The sequence below is a fragment of the Diabrotica virgifera genome, chromosome 5, assembly GCF_917563875.1.
Source record: "Diabrotica virgifera virgifera chromosome 5, PGI_DIABVI_V3a".
Lineage (NCBI taxonomy): Eukaryota > Metazoa > Arthropoda > Insecta > Coleoptera > Chrysomelidae > Diabrotica > Diabrotica virgifera.
Window position 1 is genome coordinate 44781677 of NC_065447.1, and position 19517 is coordinate 44801193.

Genomic DNA, 19517 nt, shown 5'->3' on the forward strand with positions numbered 1-19517 from the left:
CTCTGTTCCTTCCTAGTTATTCGCCTCGAATAACTGGTCTATCAGAAACCGCCTGGAGCCAACAGGGTAGATCAATTCCATTATATGGAGCTTATCTCTTTTGATATGAACTAACTTGGGTTTCTTAGGAACGCATTCAGAGAAATGCCGCTATCACCATTATACCTCCACCTACAAACTGCATTCTAGGAGAGAGTCAACATTGTCATAGCGTTGTCCAGACATTTCCTATGCTCTTTGGCAACCATTGAGTCATTATTTCATAAAACGAGACTCGTCTGTAGATATAACGTTTCACCAAATATCCATATCCCAATCTGCAGGAGTACAAGAGTGTTGCCTTCGATGAGCTATGTCTAATTAAAAGACTGTACTAGGTATATAACCAGGATGATAAATTTAGTTCCTTTAATCTTGTCCCAATTTTCTTCATTATGTAATATCGGGTAACTCCGCCTGGGGTGGTGATGCTGGGTGAATCGAGTAGCTCAGAAGTCACCATTATTGACGGTCCCAAGCCCGGGTAAAGGAGGAGGGTTGAAGAGCATGGCTAGCAACCTACCCTTCGTAAAAAAAAACAATGCTCAAAGAACTGGAACAGTAGCCTCGGATACAGGATGGAATAACGGTGACGACCTAGCGAGAAAACGGAAAAGCGAATGTGGAAAAAAACCTGAAGAGAAGTATTCTACGATTGGCATGCTGGAACACTACATCGTGGAACGCTTAAGACCAAGGAATTATATTAGAAGTAGAAAAGCACAAAATAGACATATGTACAGTCTCAGAGACAAAGAAAAAGGGTAAAGGTAACACAGTATATAGAAATCATATATTCTTCTACTGCGGAGTAGACAAGAACATCAGATCACAAGCAGGTGTTGGCATATTAGTAAACAGGAAATTTGAAAATAACATCGAAGAAGTTAATTACACCAACCAGCATATAATGGATATTCCAATGAAGTTAGCTAATGAAAAAATCCATATTGTTAGCATTTATGCACCAGATGTAAACAAACCAAAGAACGAGAGAGACGAATTTTTCGAAAAACTTCAAGAGACCTTGGGCCTTAGATAGATTGCCACAAACAGAAAAAATATTCTTGTTGGGAGATTTCAACTCAAGAATAGGAAATACACCCATCCAAGGAATAATGCACAAGTTCAACGAAGCACCAACAAATGATAACGGAGATTTATTAATAGAGATATGTGCACACAACGAGTTGCGTCTCAACAATACATACTTTGACTACAAAGAACAACATAAATATACATTCACTAACACAAGGGGCCACAGATCGATGATTGACTATGTGATAACCAACAGAAAAGTTCACCCACGGGAAGTACTTGACGTACGCACAATGACGTCTGCGAATGTGGGAACGCAACACGGAATGGTCATACTTATGTAAGTACCGTCACGCGTACATAATAGAGAGAAAGAAACCACCTAATTACATCACCAAGTTCAACATAGAATCCGTACAAGACGAAAGTACTAAGGATCTCTACTAAAAAAGACTTGAGGAAAAGATCAATCTTAGCCCTATTGAAATCACAGAAAATATAAACGAAGCAGGGGAAAAAATAAAAAATAATATAACTAGTAGTGCAAAAGAAGCTATTGGAGAAAGAACAATTGACTTAAACAGGAAGTCAAAGATTTAGCAAAAAAGAAGAAAGATGCATACGTAAGATATATTAACAATAGGAGCCCAGAAGAGTATCAAAGATATAAATCAGAAAGAAATAGAACAACTAACAGAATCAAAGATCTAAAACAAATATATTGGGAAAAATTCTCAAATGACATGGAACATGATTTACGAGGAGGTCAAAGGAAGGTATGGAACATGTTGAGGAACAGGAAGAAGCCGGACACCGAAGAATTATAAATTAACGCAATAAAACCAGAAGAATGGGTAACTTATTTCGAGAATCTATACAAAGACGATAACGACGATAATAATGAAGTACAAAGAAATGACCTACAAAACATTCACCAAGAAGAAACAGAGAATGACAACATCACCCAAGAAGAAGTAAACGAAGCAATCAAAAGATCAAAAAATAGAAAATCACCAGGTCCGGATAATATACCAAATGAATTAATTAAATACGGAGGTACAAAAATAATAGAAGAGATAACAACATTATTCCAAAAAATTGTAAACAACATGACAGTACCAGAGGAATGGAGAGAGAGTATAACAATACCCATCTACAAGAAAGGCGTAAAGACAGATCCTACGAACTACCGAGGAATTACACTACTCAATTCTACATCAAAACTATTGACAAAAATTCAATCCCAAAAAATATATAAGAAAGCCGGTGTATCGGAAGAACAACAAGGTTTTCGCCCAAACAGATCTACAATAGACGATATTTTCATAATGCGACAATTAGTTGAGAAATCAATAGAATTCGACAAGCCCATGTTCATATGCTTTGTAGATCTGAAACAAGCATTCGACAGAGTCCGATTAAAGGACGTGCTTACTATCCTTGAAAAGAAAAACATAGGTCAGAGGTATAGAAACATAAGCAAAGAGCTCAATAGATCCAACAAAACACGAATTAAAACCACACACGGGCTCACGGAAGAAATCAAAATCAATCCAGGCATTAGACAAGGGGACAGCCTCAATCCATGCCTATTTAATTTAATAATGGATGAAGTTATAGGTAGTGTTAACATAATGAATCAGGGATACAAAATGGGTAACCGAACCATGAGAATACTTTGCTACGCAGATGATGCAATCTTAATAGCCGAAAACGAAGATGACTTACAACGCCTACTACAAAAATTCAAAATAACCGCCAAAAAGTATAACCTGACATTATCCAAAGAGAAAACCCAATCGATGATAATATTCAGGAACCCAATTAGATGTAAATTAGTAGTGGACGACCATATAATCGAACAGGTAATGGATTGTAGATACTTAGGTGTGGAAATATCTAGCGACAGGCATCTGTGGCAAGAATCAAAGCAGCAGGCAAGGAAAGCAGCGAGAATATCTGGTTTCCTGAGCGATATAATTTGACGGAATAAATATATGATCACCGAAAGCAAAGTCCGCATTTATAAGACATGTGTTAGACCCGTACTGACATACGTAGCTGAGACAAAGCCCGAGACAACAAAGACCAAACCAAACAAATAATGAGAACAACAGAGATGAAAACCATAAGATCCATAAGAGGTATCACACTCTGAGAGGTATCTGAGAGCTAGGCGTTCAAGACGTAGTGAGATGGACAAGAGTGCGACGACGCATGTGGAGAGACCACGTAGATCGGATGGACCCTGAACGTATGGCGCATTGGGCGAAAACACAGAATCCCAACACCAAACGACCCATAGGAAGACCCAAAAAACGATGGTACGAGAGTTGGAGCTCCGGATCGCAGCAAAGACTGTAACAGAAGAAACGGTATACCAGAAGAAACAGGACGTATTCCTATTACAAGAAGAAGAAGAAGAAGTAATATCAGGTAATAACTAGGGTGCCATAAACATCTACTAGCCTCCTAGTCAAATTTGTAGCAGTAACTGTCTATTTACGAAGCACTTGGAAGTCTAAGAAACCGTTCTTCCACGGCGTGTGCTGCCCTATTGGGTACCCCGTCAAAATAGCCCCGTCAAAAAAGCTCCGACAAAATAGCCCCGACATAATATCCCGCACACAAAATAGCTCCGACAAAATAGCCTGTAGACAAAATAGCCGCGGAATAATAGCCCGCCGACAAAATAGCCCCGACAAAATAGCCCCGACAAAATAGCTCCCTTCAGAATTCATCATGAATCCTCTATTCAGATTTTTATCTTAACCACATTAAATAAAAATGGTCTTTTCAGAGAACTCGAGTCCAGTCTTCTCTGCCTCTTGGAAGTTTGAACATTTAATTTAAGCGAAAATCAATGTTTATTTGTGATATAAAATTTTTTTTTCTGTTTTCAGGCAACAATAAAATGCATTTTAAATTAAATCAATTACATACGTTCTTCATTTTTTGTCAAATAATTTAAATTAAAAAAAAGTTTTTGGACACCTTGTATAAATAATTATGTAATTGTTTATATTACTAAAGAGAATTAAATAACCTTTCAAATGAGCTAGCACACGACCCCTATTCTCATTTAAAGATCCTCGATTACGTCATCACGCAAAGACGGATGACGTCACTAGTATGACATATATTACAGAATATCGTAATTTAAAAAAAAATCGATCTATTTCAGGATTTTCCTCAACGTCGCGAGATTACGAAATAACGAATTCATTCCTTCCATTTGCACCATACTGTAGCTACGTCTGAATTGCCAATATGAATGAGTCAGATTAAATTAAATTATTAGAAGAATTTTTTTACTGAGCAACAACATTTTTGTTTAATTTATTAATATTTTGTATTTTGACAACGACGTCCGAAGTGGAAGTTGAAACGTTAATAAAATATTTTTTTAAGCAAATTGTGGCTTATTTCCCAATTAGAATAGTAATTTAAAATAAATGGTACTCCGATAAAAGGTAAAAGTTTTTATTGGAGGTGTTTTCTAAGAGGCTGTTTTAGCCGGGGCTATTTTAGCCGGGGCTGTTTTCACCGGGGCTATTTTGTGTGCGATCTATTTTGTCGGGGCTATTTTGGTTGCGGGCTATTTTGTCGAGGCTATTTTGTGTCCGGGATATTTTGACTGGGCTTTTTTAACGGGGCTATTTTGACCGGGCTATTTTGACGGGTCACGGCCCTATTGTCTATCCGGTCCAGATTTTCCTGAGTAAAAACCGGTATATTACAATCGTTAAGAAGCATCGGATATTGTGCTTGGCGGAACGCCACGCATTTTGAGATGGACGTTGAGAGGTGACTCAAATTTTTTTGCAGAAATTGCTTGAAAATAACTCAAATAATAATATTTGTCAAAATGTCAAAATATGAAGGAAAAATTCGATTTTTTTATTGGTTTTTTGATTATAACTTTAAACCTGTTCATTTCTCAGAAAAGTTGTACTGACATAAAAGTTGTGTAATTAAATTTCCAACAATAGAGAATTAGTTATAAATTTAAAAAATAGTTATCCTTGTTGAAAAATAGCAATAATTGCGAAAAAAACACACAAAAACAAGTATTAGCATTTTACGTTTTTCAGCCATTCATACTACACATATTATGACCTTCATATTTTACCCAGAAAAACATGATATTGTAAAACAACATTCTAAATTTCATTAAGATTGGTTTAATAGATTTTGCAAAATAAATTTTAAAATCCAGCTTTCGCAAAAAAATCATTTTTATAAAATGTTTCAGGACTGAAAATAAAGCAGATAACAAGTTGAATTTTTTTCTGCTTATAGAAGTCTACTGTACCTTTTATTTGCAATTTACAAAATTAAAAACGATTAATTACCACGGAGCTAGGAATGTTTTTAAATAAACCTTAATTTTTGGTGCTACGCGCAGGACAGCGGTGTTCGATTCACACAAGTTGATTTTCACCAAAATATCTTCCAATCTTTATCTAATATATTATTTTCTTACTCTATATTTTGTTGTATTTTAATATTTTTATTCAACAAAAATCAAACTAATTTTTTTATTGCTTGTGAAATATTGTTTAACAATTGCATATGTTTAAAAATAATAAACTTTTATTCTCTAAGTTAAAATAAATGAATAAAGAAATTTTTTGCTAAGAAAAGTGTTATTTCAAAGGATAGAGTATGTGTTTTTATTTTGCAATAAACAAATTTATTTATCCATATCGAAATGTAATAAAAATTAAAATGTATAAATTATTATCAAGGGTCATTGTCATGCCCAATCAGAGCAAATTATCCGCTGTCCTGCGCGTAGCAACTTTTATGTGAGTACAACTTTTCTAGAAAATGAATACTTTTAAAGTTATAATCAAAAAACGAAGAAAAAGTCGAATTTTTCCTGAATTTTTTGACATTTTGATTATTTAAACAATGTTCCGGACCTTTTTGAGAGGAAGGATAACTCAAATATTAATATTCGAGCTATTTTCAAGCAGCTTCTCCAAAAAAATTTGAGTCACCTCTCAACGTCCAAATGTACTAATATTTTTACTGATGCGCCCTGGTCTATAGTTACCTCAGCCTGTGCTGCTGTAAAGGTACGTATCCATTACGTTGGTTCTCCATGCTCCGTATACTGCTCCAATGGATACGGCATGCGCTCCTCTACATCTAAACGGCCACCGATTGGATCGCCGAGGGTGAGCGCCGAACGGGGGCACCAACGTATCGACTATGTGGAGCAGTTACACGGAGCATGGAGCACCAACGTAATGGATACGTGCCCTTAGGTAGATAGAGTAGCGTAACAGTAGGATAGCCGGTACCAAGCATGGATAAAAGAGAAAGATTCAAATATATGGCTAGCAACTTCTTCTTTTTCTTTTATTGGGCCTTAGGTATTTTCTTGCGATCTTAAGGTTATAGTTATATTTGTGACGGTGACTGACAGCTATCTCACTATTTTTTAAAGGGTCTTTCTAGTTTTTTATGCAGCATTGTACTTTTCTTTTATATAATATAGTTTTTTTCTTTTAGGAGGCTTTAATGAAACGTCTAGGTGAACACGCTTATCCCTTCACTATGACAATCACTCCCTTCGCTCCACCTAGTGTGCAATTAGTACCTGCCAAAGAGTACCATGGGGCACCGATTGGAACCTGTTACGATTTTCGTGCATATGTGGGTAAGTTAAGAAATATGCATTTTTACTCATTTAGGTAGTAAAATATAAATAAAATATGGTTAATATTTTCGTGAAGAGTTTGAAATTATTAAATTCAACTGTTTTTAAAAGTGACTATCATTTTTTTGCGTTTTAATATCGTTTTTCTAAAACTTTTTTCTGCTGTTTCTTAATAGGAGGTTGTAACCTCCAATGATAAACTTCTGCACGAACAAGGAACTTAGAATAAACAACACATTTTTTGGCCAAAAAGACTAATACAAATATACATTCAATAACACCGAACAAAGATCTATTATAGATTATGTTGTAACCAACAGAGATATACATCCATCAAAAATAGATGTCAAATAGTCGCTACCTACAGATGTAGGTAGCGACTATATCCTATTATTATATTATAAAATAGGAATCATTATGAAATACTTCACACCCAAGAGGGCAGCACCAATAAAAAACAAAAATCAGAGTCGAAGGACTAAATACGGAATCCACGGAATACTTATACAGAAAAAGAATATCAGAGAAGATTGCTAAGAATGAAATATTAGAAAACGATAACATGAGAAAAGCTGGCAAAAATTCAAAGATAATATAATCAACACTGCAATAGAATCACTTGGAGAGAGGAAGGTAACGAATACTAACCTATTAAAAAAGAAAACCCCATGTTTTAGAGAGGAAGTGAAGATAAAATGTGAAGAAAAGAAGAAAGCCTTTTTACAATACAGAACAAAACGTACACAACAGACATACAACCACTACAAACGAAACGAATACTTTAGTGAGACAAATAAAAGGGAAGACTGGCAGAGTTTCTCAAAACAGATGGAACACGACTTCTGAGGAACACAAAAAGAAGTATGGAGAATGATCAGAGGACAAAGAAAAGAGATGAACGAATTAATAAAAACGAAATTCTTGCAGAAAGAAACATGGGCAGACTACTTCCGATCTTTATTTGCTAAAGGCGACGATAATGAACCACCAACACCTGCAGTTACGACAAACGAAGAAATAAACATCGAGGAGGGAGAGGTAAAGGAAGCATTAAGAAAATTAAAAAGTAGAAAATATGCACGAGAGGACAGAATATCGAACGAAATCTTAAAGTATGGAGGACAAGATCTGACTCAACAACTATTAAAACTAATACAAAAAATATTAGAAAAAAACAGAATACCACAAGGATGGAGATCAAGCATCCTAATACCTCTCTTCAAAAAAGAAGACAAATCGGACCCGGAGAATTACAGATGAGAAATTAGAATATAATAAAAACATTCTGAGAAACGTTAATTTGTTTATAACTATTTTTTTTTAACATTTAAAGATTATGCAAAAAATAAAAAATTTATATTTTGCCGACAAAATGTTAAATAGGCATCTTATCTTTATAAGATTTCAAAGTTTGATCAGTGTATCATAATTATTTTGGTTATTATTGCGACTGTAAATTATTAATTAACAATTGAATTGTTGCTAAAATATTCGTTTAATTTTCACCAGCTTCTGGAACTATAATCTAAACCAAGAAGGCTTTTAAGTCAGCAAATTATTTAACTATTGGTAAATAATTACTTATCTAAAACTTTATTTGTTTAAGTTAAAGATTTTGTTGGGAAAACCCGCATTTTCCGATGAAAATTTTCGTCGGAGCCGATCGGGAAAAACACGTCTCTATGCAGAATTTAATCACGGTGAATTTTTATTTGAGTGTTTTTGTTGTAAAGTTAAAATCTTCGGAGTTAAAGGGCAATAATTGAAAAAAACACGATTTTCGGGCGCCATTTTGTTTATAAAAAAAGTTGCACACTATCTGAGGACTTTGCATACCTATATTATTAATAAATAGGATCTTATAATTCGATTCCAGCTATAAAATTGCTGGTAAATAACTTTTCCCAAAAATGGCCTATTCTCCGATAATCAGCCAAGACTATTAACCATATACAAACATGTGGTGGATTCGACAAATATTCAAAATATGTCGATAAAAACTGGCTTATCGAAAAAGTAATAAGAGGCAAAAAAGTTTTAAAAACATTTTGTTTAACTAATGGTGCCACAATAATAACTTAATTGTAACGTGCACAAAAGTTTGGGGGGGGGGGGGGTTTAAAGGAACAAAACCCCCATAAAATTTTTATGGGGTGCACAAATTTCACTTTAATCTTTTTTTAAGATATTGCTGCCATAAAAATGCCACATGTCTATTTTCAATAAAAAATCTCTAAAGAGTTTTCGATATATGAAAAAAAATCGATTTTCATTTTGTAACTTCAAAGTGCTGTAACTTTTTTTGTGTGCACTATTGTATATAGGTAAGTGAGGTTCAGTCAACCTATTTTTGACCCCAGAATCTGTGGTATAATTTATGACCAATCTTTTCGGGACACCCTGTATATGCCAAAAAATCATAATTTAACTATAAAAACATTTACTGTTTCGGGATTTGTTTCCAAAATCGCTCATTCACGGAATTTATGCCACTTGGCTTTGTCACACTGTACATTGTATTACATTATTTATAAAAAATGCATGCAATGAATGCAAAAATAGTCAGATATAGTGTTTTTAAACATTTGTGAGTATCTTACAATGAAGTTTTTTAAAAATACTGTATTAATCACCCTCTAAAGTAAACTCCGTAATATTATATGTATACGAAAATAAGAAAAGTAATTCTTAAAAAAATTTTTGAATCTAGTTTACAAAAAATGATTCTTTTGTTAAAATATATTGTACGGAGTTTGCCCTTTTAATGCTGCAATGACCGTAAGCGTAAGAAGCCCCCAAAACAACGTTAACTGATTTTGCTTATTAAAATTTCCATTAATAAGCACAATATCGATTATGTTCATTTTAAAAGCTTCTCTTTTATACAAACATAACGTACCTGAAGAGGAAACGGAAATTAAAATTATGTTCAATTAACAGAATTCGTTTATCGACTTTATCCGATTAAAAGCTTAAGAGACAAAGAACGAAGTTTTAATTGCCAACAGAGATGAGATAAAAGTTCTAGTGTAACAATGTAGCAGCAAATGTATAACAGTGAAGTCACTAGTTATATCATTGTGTGCTAATTATTGTTGAGGCTTCGACTAGTTCTCTGTTGCTCAGGTATAGGTACGTCTTATCTTAAACAAAAATCTGAACAAGGAGAAATACCAGGGTCAAATAAAAGCTTACATAGAAGTAAAAATTTTGATTTGTGTATTGGTATAAAAATTTATTAAATCTTTTAAAAAGTCATCCAAATGGAGTAAAACAGGACGTTTTCGATCTAATATCAGATCATCGTCAGTGTCTAGAATGAAGTATTTCGACATTAGAATGAATGCAAAAGTTTAAAATTGTGATATCCTACAAATAGTATTTTTAAAGCAATCATCCAGCTCGACTGGTCTCGGTTTAGGTAAAGTTGTACCAGCCGATTTTTCTTGTTTTAAAACTTTGTATATATATGTAGTTAATTTGCTATACCCCATTGCTGTTGTAGGTAGGGTTAATATTCTGAAAATATCATGGACAGAACACCTCACAAACGAAGAGGTACTGAGAAATAGACCAGGCTGTGTCGTCGCCCCCGTTAGGTAAATTATTCTGATTCGATTTTTTTGCACAAACTTACTTAAAAAGAGGTCCTTATAACAAATCCACAGGGTGACGGGAGGTGCCGCAGCCGGAAAATTGTTTAAACAATTTTTTTAAACAAATTCAAAAAACCTATTTTTTACTTTGCACAATTTTTTTTAGATTCTTTGAGTCATTCTGAGCAAAAAAATGTTACTTGTAATTTTTATCTAAAATTGAACGTTGTCGAGTTATACGAGTATGCGGTTTAAAATTTGAAAAACGCGAAAATAACAAATATAGAGAATAATAAATTTTCAAGGCTTAAGAACTCGGTTGAAAATAATTATTATGAAAGTCAGAAACTGACCAAATAAAAGTTTAAAGCCCCCCTCCCCCTACATGATCCTAAAGAAATTTGTGTCATTAATTTATTACTAAGCGGTTATTTTTAATTATTATCAATGAGCGCTAAGATCGTATTAAGACGGCCGTCAATGTGAGTGCGAGTAAGATGAGCCATTGCACTGCCGCCGGTGCATCTCTTTCGCACTCACCATTGACGGCCGCCTAATACGCGCATAGCGCTGACTGTTAATTATTAAAAATAACAGCTTAGTAATAAAATAATGACAATTTCTTCAGGATCTTGTAGGGGGTCTTTAAACTTTGATTTAGTCACTTTCTGACTTTCATAGTAATAATTTTTAACCGAATTATTAAGCCTTAAAATGACCATTTTCGCGTTTTTCAAATTTTAATTCGAGACTGTCAAACTAACGTCAGAACGTGTATGTATCGATCTGTAAATTGGTGCCGAAATTTGTAATTATTACTGTAAATACTAGTTATTAAAATTAGTTTTCGCGCAAATAGTGACTAATAACAATTGTGTTACGTGTAAATCATAAAGAACAAGCTGTAACTTCGTTCAGTAAGAGATTTTTTACTTAATAATCTTTCAACTTAAACACATTCAGTGTCAAACTGTCAATAGTTTTTCATTGTTGCTATCCCGTCCCAACGGACGCCAACGGTTAGGCAACCAGTATTGCAGTGATGTATCCAAGGTTATCACTTATTTCCAGACATCCAAAGCGTTAATATAAACAAATTCAAGTTACTTTTGACTGCATGAGTAACAATTTAAATCAATGTCCCCCCACTGTTAGCAACAACATGTCTGCACCCAATTCTTCCAGTAATCTTACTAGTTCATATGCAACTGCTACTATGACTAAACCGCGTCCGAAGTATCCCAAGAAGACCGAAACAATTTTAATTCATGCAGAACCAAATTTAGTACTACTCGACTATGTCAAGGCCATAGGCAATATTGTTAATCCGAAAAACATCTGCTTCACCTCAAGAATTTCCAATAACAGAATCTGTATCTACCTCACAAAATCTGAACTCGTCGATCAAATTATAACTGAACATCCTACAGTTAAAATAAATACAGTTGAACTACCAGTACGGAGACTTGTAACCCCAGCTAAAAGGCTTATAATATCCAGCGTTTGTCCATCAATCCCACACGACATCATAGAAAAACATCTCAAGGATTTAGGTCTAAAACTCGCGTCACTAGTCTCATATCTAAAAGCTGGAATCCCCCGGTGATGTATTTACTCATATTATGAGTTTCAGAGAAGTACAGAGAAGAACAGAGAAAGTACTGGGAGGAATTAAACGACCTGAAAACAGAATTGGAGAAAGTTAAACAAGAAAACCAAACTAAACACAAGGAGAAGGAAGAAATGAAAAAAGAACTAAACGATATGAAAATACGTGTACAAAGACTAGAAAAGGAAAGGAAAGTAAATAATGTTGTAATACAAGGCTTGCCAATAGATACAATCGATAGAAATGCACTGAAACAAACTGTAGGAAACTTCATGGAAAAAGAAATGAATATCAATGTTCAAATCGAAGAAGTTATCAAACTGGGAGAAAAAACATGTTTGGTCAAACTACAGATCAAGTTTGAAAAAGAAATATCATGAAAAATAAAGCTAAACTAAAACACATAAAAGGCAATAAAGTATATATAAATAATGACATAACAAAACAAGAACTACAAACACAGAAAAAATAAGACAAGTCGCAAATGAAGAAATTAATAAGGGTAAAAGTGTTACAATAAAATATAATAAATTAATAATAGACGGAAAAACACACAAATGCAATCAATACAGCAGCCAGCTAGAAGAAGACCAGGGAAATCCAAAAAACTAACAGAAGATGAAAATACACAAACAAAAGCACAAATCACGACAGACAAGGCTCAGAAAAAGGAATTGAGCAAGGACGAAAATAGAAATAGAGCAAAAACGAAAGATAAACATGAAATAGACACAAGAGAGAACATATTTATAGGTGCATGGAATGTAAGAACCCTACACGAAACCGGCAAATTGAAGCAGGTAAGCCAAGAGATTGATAAGTACAAATTAGACATTGTCGGACTAAGCGAAACAAGATGGAATGGTAGTGGATCAACCCGAGTAGGTGACCAACAGCTAATGATATATTCTGGGAACACGGATGTAAATGACAAACACGAAAAGGGAGTGGCAATACTGCTAGCCCGAAAGGGGAGAAAGGCTCTAGTAGAGTGGGAACCAGTGTCAGAAAGGATTATTTGGGCGAGACTGAAGGCAAGATATTATAACATAATAGTAATAAATGTACATGCTCCCACAAATAAAAACGACGAAAATGAGAAGGAAGAATTTTACGAGCAACTACAAACAACGTTTAATAGTATTAATAATAAATATAGAAGAAATATAAAAATACTAATCGGAGGCTTTAATGCAAAAATAGGAAATGATAATAAAGGACATGAACATGTGATGGGAAAGGAGGGAATCGGAGAGAGAAACGACAATGGAAATCGATTAATAGAATTTTGTGAGCAAAATGAAATTTTAATAGGAGGAAGCATCTTTAAACATAAGCGGATACATAAGGAAACATGGAAATCACCGGGAAGGAGATAAAATAATCAAAAAGACCACATAATAATTGAATATAAATGGAGAAGCTGGCTGCAAGACGTCAGGAGCTTAAGAGGTGCTGATGTGGGATCAGACCACATGTTAATCAAAGCGAGACTAAAAATGAAATTAGCCAGAGATAAAAACCAAAAAATCAGCCGAAGGAACAAGTACAACGTTGATGCCCTAAAACAAGAATATATAAGAAATAAATTCAGTGAGAAACTGGCAATTAACCGAACAGTATCACAACAAACTGGAGAGTCAGTCGAAGAAACATGGAAATATTTTAAAGAAGTGATGATGAATACAGCAAAAGAAACAATCGGATTAAAAAGAAGACAAAATAAAAAATGGATTACCAAAGGCACTCTACTACTGATAGAAGAAAGAAAAAAATCAAAGAAGAAATTCTACGAAAGAAAGTATCGGAAGAAGAGAGGGCACTTGAAAGGAAATACAAGGCAAAAAACGCAGAAGTAAAAAAACAAGCCAGAAAAGATAAAAGAAACTATATAAATGAGATGCTAAATATATCAGAAGAAGCAGCGAAAGAAAACAAATTACGAACACAATATACAATCATACGAAACTTAACAGGAAAAACACAACGAAATATACGAGAACTAAAGGATAAACAAGGAAATAGAATAAAAAATGAGAAAGAAATAATACAAAGATGGAAGGAATACTTCGAAGAGATATATGCTAAGCATGAAATAACTCAAATCATAGAAGATGAAGTAGAATCACCAGAACTAGAAGTGTATATTGGAGAAATTACAATGGAAGAAATTGGAAACACCCTAAAACTACTAAAAAATGGCAAAGCCGCAGGAATCGACAATATACCCATTGACATAATAAAAGCAGACACCGAGCAGTCAGTAGAGATGCTACATACACTTTTGAATAAAACATGGACAGATGAAGAATTGCCAAAGGAGTGGAAAGAGGGATTGATTATAAAAATACCCAAAAAGGAGACCTGAGCAAATGCAGCAATTGGCGTGTAATAACACTACTAAGTGCCACATCCAAAGTGCTGACCAAAATCATTTTGGAAAGATTGAAGCCGGAACTAAACAAAAAACTAAGAAACAACCAAGCAGGCTTCCGTTCCAACCATTCCACTATTGATCACATTTGCACCCTTAGAATTATCTTGGAAAAAACAAATGAATGGAATAAGGATATAGATGTGAGTTTTATCGACTTCGATAAGGCCTTTGACCGTGTAATAGGGCACAGATGTGGAAAATCCTTGGATTATATGGGATACCACAAAAAAACATAAATTTTATTAAACTCTTCTACGAAGTATACAAAGCCAAACTAGAATATTCAGGTGAAGTAACAGAAGAAATATCCATAGAAAGTGGAGTCAAACAGGGTTGTGTACTATCCCCTACCCTATTTCTAATTATGATAGATTGGGTAATGAGGAAAGTAATCGACGATCGAACAGACATCAGGTGGAACCTTTCCGATCTGCCTGATAACTGAACACCGAAATCATATGCAAGCAAAAATTGACAAATTGGCACAGTACTCCGACACGATCGGACTTCGAATAAACACAGAAAAAACTAAACTTCTAAAAAATAATAACCATCCAAATAATAAAATAATTATAAACGGTAAAGAAGTAGAAGAGGTAGACAAGTTCACATATCTGGGATCTGTCATGGAAAGGAGCGGGGGTGTAAATAGATATACAGACGAGAATAACAAAGGCGCAACACGCATTCAACGCTTTAAATAGAATTTGGCAAAGAGACGAAATATCGGAAACAACAAAAATTAAAATCTTAAACAGTTGCATTAAAAGTATACTGCTCTATGGAGCAGAAACAGGACGAAAATACAACTAAAAAACTACAAACATTTGTAAACAAATCTCTAAGAAAAATCCTGAAAATATACTGGCCAAACAAAATAACTAATACAGAACTATGGGAAAGGACAAAGCAAACTAACGTATCTACTACAGTCAAGGAAAAAAAATGGAAATGGATCGGCCACACTTTAAGGAAAGACCAAAGCAGCATAGCAAGACAAGCACTTGAATAACAACCAGAGGGGAAAAGAAAGAGGGGCAGACCAGACAACAGCTGGAAAAGAACAACAACGATAGAACACGAAAAAATTGGACTAAGATGGGGCGAAGTCAAAAAGAGAGCAAAAGATAGAAGAGAGTGGAGGGAATTAGTTCACAATTTATCCAGAGAATAAAAACAAAAGAAGATGCGCTGTCCCGGCCAGACAGCAATCTTACACTTTTGGCCAAGAAACGCATAAGCTCCCAATACTCCACAAGGAGGGATGGAACGAGAGATGAGTTTCAGAAGACAAGTATATGTCACTCCATCCACAGAAAACTTTGAGCTCCAAACTTCAATAATAATCCCTTTTGACAACAACTCTCACAGGATATTTCTCTCTACAAATGAAATGGTTTGTTTTCTATGCAAACAACAAGGTCACACAGCAAATAATTGTCAAAATCCTCCTAGAAATCCTTCCCTAAATGAACAATCTTTCCCTACTGAACCCAATCCCACTTCCCCAATATCAAATAATGACACATTTCAAACACAACAAATAATCTAGATCTTAGTCAACAAATAAATACAGTCGATGTTCCCATTACTTCCATAACCCCAAATAATGATTTTCTTCCCCCATCCACCCGTCAGAAACGGAGTCGTTTTGACATCAGTGATACAAGCTCTATAGAAACACAAACTTCTAAAAATACACCCACTAAAATCAATGAAATGCCCACATCAGATGTAATTGTTCCCACTAAGCATAAAGCCAAAATATCTAAGAAAGACTCCCCCGATAACTCTAAATCAACTAATTCCACAATTCACACTATCCAAAATCTTTTTTAAGAAAATCCAGACTCATTTCCCCTTCCTGTTGAAAATTTCCTAGCCATCCTTGAAAATACATTCGGCAGTGATAACTTCTTGCCCAAAGCACAGGAGTTCACTCAAAATGTCCAGGGACTCCTTGACGATATGTCAAAAATATACCCCTCACTTGAAGACAGAACAGCGAAAAATAGATTCAAAAGAGTCTCTAAGAAATTTAAAAAACAGTTAAATATAGACAACACAGAAACGGAAAGTACAGCATCTCAATCAACCAATAATGATAACGATTATCTCTCAGATTCTTCCTTAACTACCTAAAGCCATTACTTTCACGCTAGTTCAGTGGAATTGCGATGGGTTTTACCCTCGCTTAGAACGCATACAACAGCTAATCACCAATACAGAAGCCGATATCATTTGCTTTCAAGAAACTAATTTTAAAGACTCTCATAAACGAGAGCTTAAAAACTTTGAAGGTTACCATTTTCTTCGAACAATATTTACTAGAGCAAGTGGAGGAACCTCTATTTTCGTGTCTAACGATTTATTTTCTTTACATCATATTCTAACCACTAATTTGGAGGCTATAGCAGTAACTATCTGGTATCCTGATAAAATATCTATATGCAGTATTACCTAACTACTACTATTACCTAACTACTCACTGAAATCGAGTTAGATGATTTAGTCCGCCAACTACCTAGCCCATTTATACTATTTGGAGATTTCAACGCCCATAATACTATGTGGGGCTCCAAGAAAACATTCGGAAGAGGAAAAATCATAGAAACCGTATTGAATTGCAATAATGCTTGTCAGGGGCGGCCCGTCAGGGTAGGCAAGGTAGGCGCCGCCTAACCTCTTCAAATGTAGTACAATAATATAAATTATTAATATAAATTACTTATTTCAAAATTGTAATTTATAAATTTTGACACAATACCTACAATAAAATAGCAAAAATTATCCAAATTATTTGTAAAAATATCCAAAAAATTTTCTCCGTAGTTATAATTATTGTACGCTCCTTGTAGTATCAGTAGTACTGTATAAGATTCTATATTCTTCCTGGGTCAGGCACTTGAAAACGTAGCCTGAAATAGAACGACGCCAACACCGAATTAACGTGCGATCTCTCTCTGTTTACGCGAGCGGGCCTGCTGCAGGTCTCGCGTATTCTACGATTTTGAAAGGGCGCATAGGCACAGAGTCTTATAGCCGGACCTCCAAAATTTTATCAGTTGCTTCTCTTGTGTCTTGTGAAACTGTTTTAAATAATTTTGTTTTTTGATTTTGGCTGTTATTAGTAGGTTAAGGATTGAATAAAACTAGGTAGGACAAATTAAATTTGTTTATGAAAACTGAATAATAAACAGATAAATTTGAGATCGGTCTATTGAAGGGCATTTTAATTTTATATTAATTTAGTAATAATTCACTAACGACAAATAAATCTGTGAATAGTTATTTGTCAGTCGTCCATTATATTTTATAGATATAGATAGAAGTGTTATTAGAATTTATAGATAATTAAAAATTTAAAGCGAGGTTAATTGTTAACTTATCAATTTATTCGAAGAGTAAATTATTATTTGATACAAAAATAAAATAAGTAATATTTGACGTTGTTGAAACGTAGGTGTGTTAGTTTTATTGGTGGAAAAACTTTAGTCATCGAATATGAATATTTTAAACGATGTAATATGCAGTTTGATCGAGACGCCTTATTCAAGGCGCCAAAATCAAGAAACGTCAGAAATTATTTCAATGGGCCGGCCTTTACCAAATTTAACAATTTTATCCACAGATAAGACAAAAGACAATCGACCATTTTCGAGATCGTTTAAAACCATATGGTATGAAAATCATAAATGGCTAAGCGGAAGTTATTTTAAAAATTCACTTTTCTGTTGGCCTTGTCTGTTGCTCTCAAATTTGAAGCAAAATGTTTGGGTGAGTCAGGGATATTCAGATTTGAAAAATTTATCAGCTAGTGTAAAAAAACATGAATCTTCGAAAGAACATTTAAACAATTGCTTAGGTTTAAAACGGTTAGAAAAAAATAAACAAACTATTGACAGTGCTTTAGCTGGACAAATTTCTCTATCTAATAAGATATATAATGAAGAAGTTGAAAAAGATTAAAGAAGTTGAAGAAATTGATGTTACAATTCTGTTAGTAAAACAAGAACCTGCATTTCGCGGTCGTGATGAGAGCCATAATTCTTCAAACAAGGGTAATTTTAAAGAAATTTTTAATTTAGTAGTTAAACGCGATCAGGAAATCCAGGATCATGTTAAAAAATAGAAAGGGTGTTCACGGGTTTGTCAAAAACAATACAAAATGATTTAATAGAGTGCCTTGCCGATTACGTAAAAAATGAAATTTCAACAGAAATTAATGAAAGTCAATTTTTTTCTATACTAGCGGACGATACTACTGATATAACCGAAAAATCACAGTGTACTTTAACAATCCGTTTTGTTAAAAAAGTTGGTCAGGTAACAGAAAGATTTTTAGGGTTTTTTGATGTTAGCGAGAATAGATCTGCAGACGCTCTATATAGTTTAACTTCAAACGTGCTTGAGCCATATGATTACAAAAATAAATAAATTGCTCAATTTTACGATGGTGCCAGTGTAATGGCTGGCTCTTTAAACGGATTACAATCAAAAATTAAAGTAGATTCTCCAAAAGCAATTTTTACACATTGTTGCGCTCATAGATTACATTTAGTATTACAAGACGGCTCAAAATGTATTACAAATTGTAGGATATTTTTTGTCGCCTACCCGCATACTGAGGTCGCGAGCCGCCACTGATGCTTGTTTGATGAACAGTTTTTATATGGGCGCCCGAGGAATGGCCATCAGAGTGCTCCAATGGGCATTCGCTCCCCCTCCCCGCATATACATATACATACCATGCGGAAGCGGAAAAACGCTTAGAGCGCGTAGCAGCGGCAAACAAATCGGATGGACACGCATAATTAACAATTCAATAACAATAGTCTAAATAATTGAAGTTAGACCCGATCACTCCTCAGAATCTTGAAAATGAATGTTTAAAGTTTAATATAAGTACAGTGGAACCCCGTTAACTCGGATTAATCGGGACCGCGGCCGATCCGGGTTATCGAAAATTCGGGTTAGCCGGAGAAAATGGTAAAAATTATTAAAATATGGTATGCTTACAGATAAACTCCGTTATAATTGGCACACAGACACTTGTAAACCACGTTCGCGTTCCACACATACAAAGCGTCGTCGAGAGCCTCATTTTTAGCTTTCTTAGCTTTGCAC

The 19517-nt window shown here is 34.5% G+C and overlaps 1 protein-coding gene across 3 annotated transcripts in view; it reads left to right on the plus strand.

Moving 5' to 3' along the window:
- The window catches only part of LOC114326149 (beta-arrestin-1-like), a 1212937-nt gene that overhangs the window by 954941 nt on the left and 238479 nt on the right, over nt 1-19517 (plus strand). For all 3 annotated transcript variants that reach the window (XM_050651410.1, XM_050651412.1, XM_050651411.1), the window contains exon 7: nt 6601-6748. In XM_050651410.1, coding sequence (XP_050507367.1) covers nt 6601-6748 — 148 coding nt within the window. The remainder of the gene's footprint in view (nt 1-6600; nt 6749-19517) is intronic.